This window comes from Netta rufina (assembly GCF_964035555.1).
Source record: "Netta rufina genome assembly, chromosome: Z".
In the NCBI taxonomy this organism is placed as follows: domain Eukaryota; kingdom Metazoa; phylum Chordata; class Aves; order Anseriformes; family Anatidae; genus Netta; species Netta rufina.
The window spans coordinates 68,896,176-68,909,440 of NC_140126.1; the positions used below are offsets into that span (position 1 = coordinate 68,896,176).

Sequence of the window (13,265 nt, forward strand, 5' to 3'; positions counted from 1 at the left end):
ACTTGAATCTTCACATTTTGGAACAGGAAGGAACACATTACTTTATTTCATTTTATTTTGCATGTGATAGTGGTAAATTCCAAGTTCTCTCAGAAAGTACAATTATTTCAAGAGAGATTTCTTGTGAGATGAAGACAAAGTTACCTTGTTTAGCAAATAACATTTCTTTGAGTCATGCGGGACTAGCCATGCTCTTCAATTTGCTTCATGCAATTGAGTCTGCTTTCAACTTGCTTCCACGCAGCTGGGTTCTTTACGTAAATGGGAAAGAGAAGATCACAGACTGTCCTGCAGTGAATGATGGTAACTGGCATCACATTGCGGTCACATGGACATGCACGGATGGGGCATGGAGAGTGTACATTGATGGAAAGCTGTCTGATGGAGGCACTGGGCTCTCTGTTGGCTCAAAAATTCCTGGTATGATTTATTTATAATGCACCAAATCTGTTGCTTTTACTCTGTTTTTATTGCAGAATTTTATGTACCCACAAATAAATGTTTATTCTTGTGTTTTTAGAATGTTTTCAACATTTAGGCAGGGATCTTGTTTGCTGTTCTTGCTCATGAGGACAGTTCCCTCAGCCTTTCTGAGGGCCAAGTACAGATTTCTAGAGTTAAGTAGTAGGTAGCTTGTTTTGGGGTTTTCGGAGTTTAGTCCACAAAGGAGCCTGTGTTGAACTGTTTTCGGAATGGCTTTGTGAGAATGTTTCTCACACAAGAAGGTTAACTGTCATTTCTCTTAAAAATGTGTTCTCAGAGTTGATCAGATTAACCTTTTCCCATTACTCTTGGACATCTTTTTAAAGTTATGTTTGTACGTCTTCCTAACAGGATGGTTTTTGCTATTTCATTGTTTTCATTGTGGTCAGCAGTCTTCCCAGTAATATCAGAACACATGAAAAGGAATACCTTCAGGATCAAACAGCTGTGAAAGGCCTGATGTTAGACTGTTTTCAACAGTGTTTTCATACCACCACATTCAAAACTTAGAGTTTTTTAAAACTCCCTTATATAAAAAAAAAAAAGACATTTTAGTCTGTGCCCATTGTGCTTGTCCCTATACTTGCCAATCACATTGGAGTTATCTTGGAGACATAACCCAACAAAGCATGCAGGCTCAATTATATTTTGCTCTCCTGTGGCATATGTAATACACATCCACATAATCTGTGGTGTTGGTCAAGGAGAGAAAAATTTAATTTGTGTGGATGTCAGAATGCTGACTGTAATCAGCTGTGTGCTTCTGAAGGTTTGGAATCAAATTTGTTCTGCCTGACTTCCTAAGGTTTCTTTAAAGCAGGAAGTTCAAACTAGCACTGTGAAACATGCCCCACCTGCTCAAAATTGCATTTTCTGTTGCCCTGTAATACTCCTTACAGTGACTGCTGAGCTAGAAGCAGTCTCTTAGACCAATACTGTAAAAGTCTTACTAACATAGGGCAACAAAAGTTTTGTTTGGTTGTTTCATCTTCCTGTGGGGATTGCAGCCATAAGGTGGTGTTTCCTAACACTCTTACAATTCTCTCTTGATTCTAGGTGGTGGTGCACTTGTACTGGGACAAGAGCAAGATCAGAAAGGAGAAGGATTCAACCCAGCTGAATCTTTTGTGGGTTCTATCAGCCAGCTCAACATTTGGGACCATGTCCTGTCTCCACAGCAGGTAAGTCCCTGCCTCAGTGTTTGAGCAGAGGAATCTAAGCATAGGATGGACATTTGAAAAGGCAGTCAGAGTTAGCTTACTGGACAGACCCCTGTCCCCACTGAATTCAGAGGCGACCAGATGAAGCTCTCTCCTAGTATAATGTGCTTAGCGTAATGAGTAACTTTAAGAGTATGTATGGTAAAATCAACACTGAAGTAACCTACTATTTTGACTGAGCCTTTCTGTGTTAAGGGGCTTTGAAAGAGAAATACACAAAAGACATACACAAAAACTCGTAATCTTATTAGGAAAGGGAGAGACCTGATGAAAAGAGCTCAAGGCCTGTTTTACTGGTTTCAGTTCCCTCGTCCTGCCGTGTGGAAAGGCACTGTAAATATTCAGAGAGGAAGCATCAGGATTTCAGTCAACACATTAGACAACATGAAAAACCTGTTAGCTGTATAGTCCCAGGAAAAGTCCAAATATCAGTAGAACTGCATATTAGACTGTTTCTACTCAGGTACCAAAAAAACAGGTTTGGAACTAAACTTACACAGAATTAAAAAAACTGTGGAACAAAGGGTGTCGTCAAGGACGGTGATCCCACAACCTTTTTGACAAGTCTTAGTGCTCAATCATCCACAGAGTGAATATTTTGTCTTTAAATCCAGCTGGGATATCACTCCTCAATTTATGACTACTATTTCACTCTCCCAACCTAAATAATTCTATGATTCTATGATTCTGTCTCCTTGCTTACCTCCCCATACCTCTCCAGGAGCTGCTGTTAGGTACCCCAAAACCTTCTCTGTCCCAGGCTGATCCAGCCCTCATCACACAGCCTCTTCTCACAGGTCAAATGTTCCAGCTTATCACGCTCTTGATGCCCTCCCCTGAACTTGCACCAGCTTGTCAATGTCTTCCTTGTACTGAGGAGCCCAAAATGTGATTCAGTATTCCAGATCTTGTCTAATAAGTGCTGAGGAGAGGGAATAATCCCTCCTTTGGCTTCCTGGCTGTGATCGTGTTCACATAGCCAACTATGCTGTTGGTTCTCATTATTGCCAGGACACACAGCTGCTCCATGCTTAGCTCACTGCCTGCCACAATGTCTAGGGCCTTTTCCACAGAGGTGCTCCCTGTCCAGGCTTTTCCCAACATGTATCATTCAGAGGGGTCTTTGTCCTTCCCATTTGTTCTTGTTCAATTTCACAAGGTACACGTTGGCCCACACCTCTAACCTGTAGAGGTCCCTGTGGATTCATCTCTGCCCTTGAGCGTACTGACTACTATCTCTCATTTGATTTTTGCAAACTTGATGAGAGTGTGCTCCATCACCTCTTCCTGGTCATTAGTGTTTCAGTCCTGAAGGTAAGAAATTATGTATCTGTTGGTAACAGTTGAATATCAAAGACCAAGTTCAAAGTCAGGGGCATTTCATGGGGGAAGGGGCTCAATAATAAATAATGAAAAGAGCAGGAAGTAGAAAAGAACAAAGCAAAATCTTTGTTTACAGCATCCAAATGTCTTCTCTGTTTCTTTATGTTGTCTTCTTTTGTCTTTCTTTTTCTCTTGTCTTCTCTGTTTCTTTCCTTTTGTTTACTACCTTGTCTTTCTGCTAGGTTCATAACTGCCCAGCAATCAACTACTACTACTCTTAGTCTTTGGTGTCATCATGTGTTGCATTGCCAAAACAAATCTTTAGGGATTTTTGCACCAGCAGTTGTGAAGATAATGAACCTACATATGATTTTACAGGATACACTTATGAAGAGTTTAAGTGGGGTTTTCTGAGTCTTTCTTGGTGTTCACCTCTGTTTAATGCTATTGACAGGCTAGGTAAAATTCCCATTTGCTTCAAAATGCAGTACAGCTATGGTGAGGAAGAAAATCCTGCCTGTCATTTGTGGTATTTGTGTTTATCTGAAAAGACAGGTGTGTGAGCTGACAGGGAACTGAGCCAAGTAAGCTTGCAGCAAGGTTTTTACCTCGTTCATTTTAAAGCTTGGGATAGTAAATCGCTATAATTATCTCTGCTATTATCAGTTTTGTACTAGCCAGCTAGAACTACTCATTAAGTCTTACCTTCCTGTTCTTGGCCATAAAGGAAAGTAGGGTGACAGAATATGCTGTACATTGAATAACAGGAAGGCTAAGTCCACTCTTTGAGATCTTTGTATACTTTAGTTTCTCACCCACTTGCCCATTTATTTTCTACAGCTAAATCAACAGATTGGTTGTTTCATTGGTGAGTAGACAGCAGTAAAAATATGAATTGTCTTTAATCATGGAAACATAGAATAAAATCATAGAATCATTAGGTTGGAAAAGACCTTCAAGATCATCTGGTCCAACCATCCCCCTACCACCGATATCACCCACTCAACCATGTCCCTAAGCACCATGTCCAACCTTTCCTAAAACACCCCCAGGGACGGTGACTCCACCACCTCCCTGGGCAAGCCATCCCAATGCCTGACTGCTCTTTCTGAGAAGAAATTTCTCCTCATTTCCAAACTGAACCTCCCCTGGCGCAACTTGAGGTGATTCCCTCTTGTCTTAATGAACTGTGAGGTCCCTTCCTGCTCTACATTCTCTTCTACACAGCTTTGAAGGGACGGTTTCCTTACCTGCCTGACCCATGCTGGAAAATTTTCCCTGCAGATTCCTCACAGATTGTTTGCAGCTCCTGGTTGTAACTGTTTCTATCACCACGGACAGTTGAAGTGAGATCTTTGAAATAGCCTCTGTATAAACAGAGCATATCACTCCCTTCTTCAGCTAAGTTGTCTTTAAACCCTGATCAGCCTGACTGGAGTTCAGGAGAGGAGTGATGTGAGAATAACTCAGTCTGAGGTTCATGGTACACCTTACCTTCTGACAAAGGCAGTATAGTACACTGCTTTTGGTAGTTCATTTCATCCAACAGAGACTGGACAGAAGCCAATTAAGGCTACTGGGAAAGGCAGTTTCCCAGTTGTTCACCAGGAGCCAGGCACACGAGGGTTTTAACCAGCTAGCTGTGCTCTGAAGCTGCACTACATGTATTCATGGATAAGCTCTAGTGAGATGCACCCAGGCCACTGAGTTGTTCCTCTTTGCTCTTCCTTTTTTTCATGGTGTTGAAGAAAATATTCCTTTCTCACTAATCCACCTTAATCCTGGTTAACCTCTGGGACTGTGCTTCCTTTTTACCCCTGGAGTTACAATGAGCAAAGGTAATGCAGTGAATTCAAAACCCTGGACTTTCATAAGAAGTTTTAAAATGCTTTTACATAGCAGAAGCCTCTCTGAACATAAAAGTAGATGGCCTCCTTTTTAACAATTGTTAGAACATCAAGCTTCCTCTTCAGGTTGCATCCTTATATGTACCTTTTTCTGTGACATAAATACATTTCTTTTTTTTTCACACTAACAATCTCAGTTGTATTTCAAGAATCATGTTTTATACTTGGCTTGTATGACAAGTATTCCATTAGTTATTACTTCCGTACATTCCTGTCCCCATCTAGCTGGCTTATAAGTAGAGAATTACAATTAGTGCAGTCAAAGCGGTCAAAGGCCTCTTGTGCTAGGAGAGAAGAACATCACTCATTCAACAATTTGTTCTCATGTTGCATGCAGACATGGAAGGTATTTCTTTTTAATATTCTTTTCCTACACGTTCTTTAATCAGCACATAACCATCTGTTTTAAATCCATAGGTAAAATCTCTGGCTACATCCTGTCCAGAAGATCTCCAGAAAGGAAATGTACTAGCCTGGCCAGATTTCCTTCCAGGAGTTGTTGGAAGAGTGAAGATAGATTACAAGAGTATATTTTGTGCTGGTTAGAACTTTATTTACTAGAACCCATTTCATCTGAACAATCTTGTAAGACTATTTCTTGAAGTTAAATATGCTAGCTTGCAGCCTTTGCCCTACTAACCTTGAATAAATTATTTTGATAACTTAACAGTTGGAACATTCAGTCCTTCATTCCTCAAATTCCAGGGTTTTGTAACAAAAGTTCATTGGAATCTCTGACAAAGATTTATTACTTCCTGAATTGAGATAGGGAAGAGTGAAGATGGTGTTTGGTCAGAAGGAAGTTTTTCTTGTCTTTTCTTATAAAAATAATTGGACAGTATTAAAGTACCTGCTGCCTCCTCACCTTTTTTCCTACCGATTCCTTTCCTGATGTTGCATTTTGATGACTCCAAAACCTTTTGAAAGGTTACATCTAAGTAGGATGTAGCTTAGCATAACACTTCCCCAAACTTCCTCCTGGATAAACTTATACAAGATCAACAATCAATTAACAAATGTGTTCCTTTCAGCACATAGCAGCATCTCTTACTGTATGCCTGTATTTTGTCCACAGACTGTCCATCTTTGCAAGGATCCATACCACATCTGCGTGCCTCTTCATCTGATTTAAAGCCAGGGTCAAAAGTGAGCCTTTCCTGTGACCCAGGCTTCCAGATAGTGGGAAACTCTGTTCAGCACTGCCTTAACATGGGACAGTGGACACGGCCTTTTCCACGCTGTGAAAGTGAGTTGTTTCACTGGGCTGGCAGGGTTAGGAAACATGAATTTCTGTTTGGACCTTATGACTGTTCATGGCTTGTTTATCCCTTCAGCTGTGATATGGTTGAAACCACCCATGTTACAGATGATATCTGTTTGATATCATATGATACAATATGTATGGTATGATATCATCAAACATGCTTAAAGCTAAACTGATTTTTTACTAAGCCTACTGCCACCTGATTCTGCCAACTTTTCTGTCAGCTTCTAATGCTTGTGACAGAAATGAGTCCATTTGGATCAGCAAACTAATTGTCTGTGCTTGCCTCCCCTGTGGCACCAGGAATGTGGAAGAAGCACAGGAAATGCTAGAGTATCTGAACTTTAAGTATCACTGAGAATGTCTGGTTTGAAATAAAAGCTCTTGCATTAGTGTGTTATAGAGCAGTTTCTTAAAAGGTGACAGGTATTTCTGCCAGCACTTAGAGGTACTCCAGCACTTGCAAGATTTCTGCTAATACATTCTGCTAAGATTTCTGCTGCATACATGTAGGTTGCCAAGTTTCTTTGTTTCCTGCTTTCCTAGTCCTGTCGCCTCCTTTCTGTGTTCTCCTCTTCTATGACTGTACATGTGACTGTAGTTGCATACGGTGGAGCTGACTGTATTTCTCATTTCAGCAGAACCATAAGTTAACTGCAGAAGTAGGTATTGCAGATATACTTAAAACAAGCCCTTTTCACTAGAGCATAACTTCTCTGGCAGAGACAGCTATGCTTTTTCTTGGTGTGTTACCAATGACAAGGCACCAGAACCCTGTTAGTGTTGTCATCCTGGCTCTGTATTGGGCCAGGCAGTTTTCCCCATTGAGCACGGAGCTTAGAACAGACCTGCCACAAGAATGGTGAGTAAATGAGGGCCCGGCTCACCTTTCTCAGCCTGCTCCCCGAGTACCTGATTAATGAAAGCAGGATGAAGATAGCTATTTCTTGCAGAAAGAACCACAAAATATAGTGGACAGTGTGGTATAGGCCTGGTCAGAAAAGATTCTTCTACTGTTTGTAGCCAGCTCCCTGTAATCATTGCCTTCACCCACCAGGATCCTGTTCCTCCTTCTGCTACCACACACCCCCAAATCCACAGATCCACATCCCCTGACAGCCTGGCTTTGTTACAGGCTCTGTTCTATCCCTCTGCATCAAGTACTTGGCGTCCAATACCATGGGCTCTGTACACTCACACTGTCTTGCTGTGTGATCCTTACAAATGCCCAGGGAGCAAGGAATTGCTACAGTTCTTGTGGTTACAGCGATGGGCTGTGTAACCTCTGGGATAAGTACACGTTGTCTTGGTTGAAATGGAGATACAAGCAGCTCTGCTAGAATAAGTAGCAGCCTCCGGCAGCCAAGTACAGTGACACCTTCTGCTGGCACAGCTGGGATCAGCAAGGATCATTTACTGTAGTCAAAGGCAGAGTGATGCCAAGGGTTGTGAGGTCAGTTCCCATCTCTCCATCATGGCTAGTTTTGCAGTGGTCAAACACGGTAACACTCAGATTGTTTTCCAGTGAAGGGAGACTCCATGCAAACTTAGTTTTTCTTTCTCCTTAAAATTCACTAGGATCATAGATTATCAGGGGAAGTGTCTTGGGACTGAAAGGTGTCTGCTCAGATGTTAGTCACAGATGGCTTTTCCAGAACTTGCAGAGCAGCAGGAGCTGGAGAGTGCTGCTCAGTCTCTGTCAGAGAAAAAAATGAAGGCCCTCCACTCAACCAGGAATCAATTAGCTACCTCAGAAAAATTTGGGGCCTGCTTGTGGATGGGCTTCCACAGTTGTTGGATAGAAAATCTCTCTGGTGGTGGCTCTGGTGTGGAATTATTCTGAAGTTGACCTGTGCCCTTTTTTCACTCACATTGCAGGAATCAGCTGTGGAGTGCCTCCACCTTTAGAAAATGGGGGTTATGCAGCTGAGGACTTCTTTGCTGGCAGTACCATTACCTATCAGTGCAACAATGGCTACTATTTGTTGGGCGACTTCGAGATGTTCTGCAAGGACAACGGGAGCTGGAGCAGCATTTCACCATCTTGCCTTGGTGAGACATGCCATCCATATGGCTGCATGGGCTGGCAATCTTGCACTTCTGTGCCCTTGGGTTTGGGTGGGATTTCACTCTGAAATTGTGAAAGCTAGCCAGAATCTCAGAAATTACTCCCCAAAATACTCACATTCCTGAAATCCTGTGCTCAGCACTGTGTCAAAACAGGACTCCAGTCTGGCACCTTTCTCTCTCAGTCCCCTTGTAAGACCCAAATCCTGTACTTCCTACCTAATAAGCCTGCAATGCACTCCCAGCCTCTCTCCTTACAGGTTCATTTAGCCCTGGAGCCCTTGCATTTAGCCCTGGAGTCCAACTTGTGCATTTCCCTGCACTTCAGTACACCTGTCAGCAAGCAGCTGCAGCCTTGAGAAGGCTGGGAGTGCAGTTACGGGCACAGTTCACATAATTTACCATAATTTTACCATAACTTACCTCCTGGTCAGCTGGATCTGATGTACCAGATGCAGCCACAGGAAGGGAAAGGTGAGACTAGCATGGTACTGCATACAGAGGGCTGGTGGTAGGGCCATGTCTCCAGCAGATCCCTGCTGGAATCCCCTAGCTAGCTGTACTCAGGTTACTTCTCTCTTGGTCATGCTTAACGGGTGAATTGCGTGAATAACCTGGCAAGGCATTTATGTTTGATGTGACTGGTTGTTTTTCCTAAATATATAGGTGCAGAACATTTATTTTTTTTCAGTCAAGATGAGCAAAAGCAAAATGAAAAGCCTCTTAGTTCTGCCAAAATTGACTTTGGAGTAGGATCCCTCTTGTTTTGTATGATCTTGTCCATCAAGACTCCTCCAGAACCTCCAAGCAGACCATCCAGACTGTTGTTCCTCTCTTTGCTGTTCACCTTTGCACTTTATACAAAGGTCTAAACATCAGCAGGCACAAAACAAATGCTGCAAGGCTGTCCGTGTAGTTCAGCATCTGTGCAGTATAGAGAGTAATTTGGGAAGGAAGTGCCCTGTGCCCCACCTTCTAGCTTGTCTTCTCTCTGATAAAGCAGAATAGACATGGAAAATGGAAAAAAAAAAATAAAAAGAAAAAAATAAATAAACGAAATGAAAACCCTGGCCCATACTTTACCTTTTTTATTCACACTTCAGACAGGTGCTAACAAAGCGTGATACAACTCTAGGGCATTCCTTTTGCTGTTACAAATCTGATTCATAGTGTCCTTCCACTCTGCCTTGCCTTCCCTTTACAAGACATTACTGAGGAACAGTCATTCCATTTCTGCTGTGGTAGCACTTTGCATTCTCTTGATACTTGCATAATTGGCAACTGTTTTGATTTAAAGGAGCCATTTTTATCCTGCGTGTCAGAGAGAAACTCCCTTTCTTTTCAGAGCGTTCTCAGGTTCTTTCATGCTGGCCAGACTCATTCAGCAGTGAGGAATGAGCACACCAATTCAGAAGATCTTGTTGCTTTTTTAATTCAGTTGCTTTTTTTTTTTTTTTTTTTTTTGCCTGGAAGTAGGCAAAGAACTCTAGCTATGTGTTTGTATACTGTACCTAGTTCAACAGCTGTCCTGTAGCTGGGCTTAGAAATGAAGAATTGTTCTCTCTCTTAATGGTCTGATTTATATGGGGAATAATCCCTGATGCCAGCATTTTTCAATGAGATACTTTGAAATTGATCCTTGCAATTTATTACTCATTGTTTACATACCAAGAACACTTCTGCTCAGTCAGGATTTGAAAGCTGATATGAAATAATCTGGAGCCAGCAATATTTTTAGCTGTACAGTACCAAGTGACTTGGAGCATAAATCATTGGTTGACATTTCTAGGCATTGTTATCATACAAATAGATAATTATTATAATAACTGATATGCTTTGAACTAATCTTAACTTTTTTTTTCTGGCAACTGCGGGTTCTTCTCTTTCCTAATCTAGTGTAATTCTCTGTAGCAACAATGGGGCTTTGCTTGTATTTTATATTCAAAATGTTTCCTATATTGGCTAAGCAGTTGGGAAGTTTGAGGTGTAGAGGATTTTCCAAGTAAGTATTTAATGCAAAGTCATTAAATTAGTATCTGTCAAAAACTGCCTATTAGTGTCTGTCAAAACTGGTAAACAATAACACATGAGTTACAATGTCTTCGCATGAGTTCCCTACCTGGAAATAAGGTACTTTGTGTGGAAGTATTGACTGATGGTTAATGGGGATTTGTCTCCTGTTTTCTCACTTTTATAATATTTTATAGTTAATTAACTGGAAATGTAAACACTAATTTAACGATTAAATGTTATTACTAGTACATCAAAACTGTGACTGAGTGATTTTTCATTATACTATTTAAACTGATTACTGTTAGTGAGACAGATGTTTGAAGCAGATGCATATCACAATTACCACCCTAGAGACATCTTTATTATGTTTCTTTTTTGTAGATGTTGATGAATGTGCTGTTGGATCAGACTGTGATGAGCACGCATCTTGTCTTAACACAAATGGATCCTATGTTTGCACTTGCATCCCTCCTTACAAAGGAGATGGTAAAAAATGTACAGGTATGAGAAATAAAAACATCAGGCTAGCCTTCCAGGAGTCTATATGGGCTAGTATCCTGTCTTCTGTTGTGAAGAAGACTGACTTCAATTATTTCAATAACTGAATAATTTATAATTATTCAAATTACTGTTGCCAATAATTAAAAGGAGGGAGGTACAAGAGCAAGCATGTTCTCATATCCAAATCAATTTAGCCTGAATCAGGCTGGAAATATTAAGCAAGGTGGCTTTGTGTCAGCACTGCAAGATGTTGGCATAGGTTGGCATAAAAGGTGTCTGAGCTGATTTCAAGTTGAGGGCTGGGCATGCTGGGCTGGGCTTTCTCTCGCAGGGGGAAAAATGGCTGCAAGATGTATTTGTTTCTGACAGTGAATGCAAGCAGCCACAGTGCTCATACTGTGAATGCAAACTCAGTTATAGAGGGCTGTATCAAGATTAGCTTACTTGCAAGAGTCTTCAGTTTCTGTCACTTACATACATGACAGGGAAAAGCTGGCAAGCCTGTAAATTACTTGTGGGTATTTTCCACGTTTGTCTTTCCTACTTTCAGAAGATTCCCAAGGATATCTCCTGCAACTTGTTCATGAAACCTGGTACTTAGTGATGTTATTAAGAGTTTTCTCTCTTCTTTCTCAGAGCCGGTGAAGTGCCGTAATCCAGGAAATCCAGCGAATGGACGTTTGTACGGGGACATTTACAGTGTTGGCAGTGAAGTAACGTTTTCCTGTGAAGAAGGGTTTCAGCTGACAGGAGTGACTAAACTTACGTGCATGGAGTCTGGACAGTGGAGCCACCCAATACCATATTGTGAAGGTGTAGTTGCTGGGGAGAATGCTGATTGTAACATGCATTGTGGTAGAGTTGGAAGGGGAAGAGACCAGAGAGTTGAGAGACTTCAAAGACCTTGACAGCTAATGCAACCTTGTCCCAACAGTCTTGGGCCACAAGGCTGAAGTCTCTTTCGTCTTTAAAGATATAAGCACCGGCTGAAGCTTTTCTGACAGTTGTCATGTTCATGGTGGCACTCTTACACAGATTCTCCGAAGTGACAAAGGTCATGTCTTTCTCTTAATGTAAACTTTAAAACTGTCTTCTCCAAGCAGCCTCTTGTTTTCAAGGAGCTTGTGGAAACTTAATGTCTTAAAGATCATTAACAGTATTTCAGTTGATAAAAAGCATCCAGGGAGGACAGGCTACAGCACATACATATACATGGCGTAATTGTGGAAATAGTTTTAGAGAAACAGAGCTAATGAGGTGAAACAAGAGGGTAAAAGGAAGAGGTTACAAAGAACAAATGAAAAGGATTTTTTCCATAGGAAGAGATGGAGATGGAGTCCTCTTGATGCTAAAGTGTGTGGGTTTTGGAACATTTCCAACTGCCAGTTTCCAGTTAGTCAAATTTCTCCACAAGGTGAAGACAAATAAAGAGCCCTACATGTCAGTTATAGCTTAGCCAAGAACCCACTGTTTTCAAGAGCTTTAGATCTCTTCAAGCCTACTTAGTAAAAACAAAGAAAATCCTGACGTTGTTATTTTTGATTTGTGTTGTATCAACCTCTCCTGTGATCCTGTCTTTTTACAGCTATATCCTGTGGAGGCCCAGTTATTCCAGAGAACGGTGTCATTTGGGGCTCAAATTTTACATACCGCAGTAAGGTGATATACAGGTACGAATTCCGTATATTATTTATTAATGACTGAGCTTTATTAATGACTGAGCATCCAGCAACAAATGAGAGTTAATCTAAATTCAGAGAGAGGTTGAAATAAACGGGGAGGAGGAAGATGGGATTGAAGTAATGGAAAGACATTTATTTATAGTTGTGGCTGTTCACTAGCAAAGCTGAATGTTTACTGTGCTAATTCTCTGCCCTACGGAGAAAACTATCATATGAGGGTGTGGATAAAGGGGTGTGAAAGGGGTGGCCAATGAGGTTGTGCATAAAAGGCTCTGTATTTGATAACACTTACTTTCTTCTCACACAGATGCAATGATGGGTACCGCTTAGTGGGTGAAAAGGAAATTGTCTGCCTTGCTAGTGGCGTTTGGAATCTTCCTCCCCCCTCCTGTGAAATGGTGACGTGTCCTAGCCCACAGAACATCAGCAATGGAAAATACACACTTAATGGCACAACCTACCTTTCTTCTGTGTCATACACCTGTGACAATGGATACAGGTAAATGCAGAAACATTCCTGAGTCAAATGCAGACAGCATGCTTTTGCATTTAAAAAAAATTCTGAAAGATCTAACTTACATGTGAACTTCTTTATATCTTGTAAGTAATTCCTGTTTTCCATACTAAATTGGAGCAATTCAGGAAGGCCATTCAATATCTTCCATGCATGTATATATATATATATATATATGTATAAAAAACATTTTCATTTTTACCATTAAACTCTTAACACATATTTTGAATATTTGTAAATCAGTTCTCATTATTTTTGAAGCTCTCATTTGTCCTTAAAGGTTATCATTCA

At 41.0% G+C, this 13,265-nt stretch overlaps 1 protein-coding gene across 1 annotated transcript in view; it reads left to right on the plus strand.

The window, feature by feature from the left end:
* Window positions 1–13,265, plus strand: part of SVEP1 (sushi, von Willebrand factor type A, EGF and pentraxin domain containing 1) — a 101,033-nt gene that overhangs the window by 57,464 nt on the left and 30,304 nt on the right. The window contains exons 26-34 of the mRNA XM_084305623.1: window positions 245–420; window positions 1,540–1,664; window positions 5,351–5,474; window positions 6,009–6,179; window positions 8,076–8,249; window positions 10,659–10,778; window positions 11,415–11,591; window positions 12,364–12,448; window positions 12,768–12,959. Coding sequence (XP_084161749.1) covers window positions 245–420; window positions 1,540–1,664; window positions 5,351–5,474; window positions 6,009–6,179; window positions 8,076–8,249; window positions 10,659–10,778; window positions 11,415–11,591; window positions 12,364–12,448; window positions 12,768–12,959 — 1,344 coding nt within the window. The remainder of the gene's footprint in view (window positions 1–244; window positions 421–1,539; window positions 1,665–5,350; window positions 5,475–6,008; window positions 6,180–8,075; window positions 8,250–10,658; window positions 10,779–11,414; window positions 11,592–12,363; window positions 12,449–12,767; window positions 12,960–13,265) is intronic.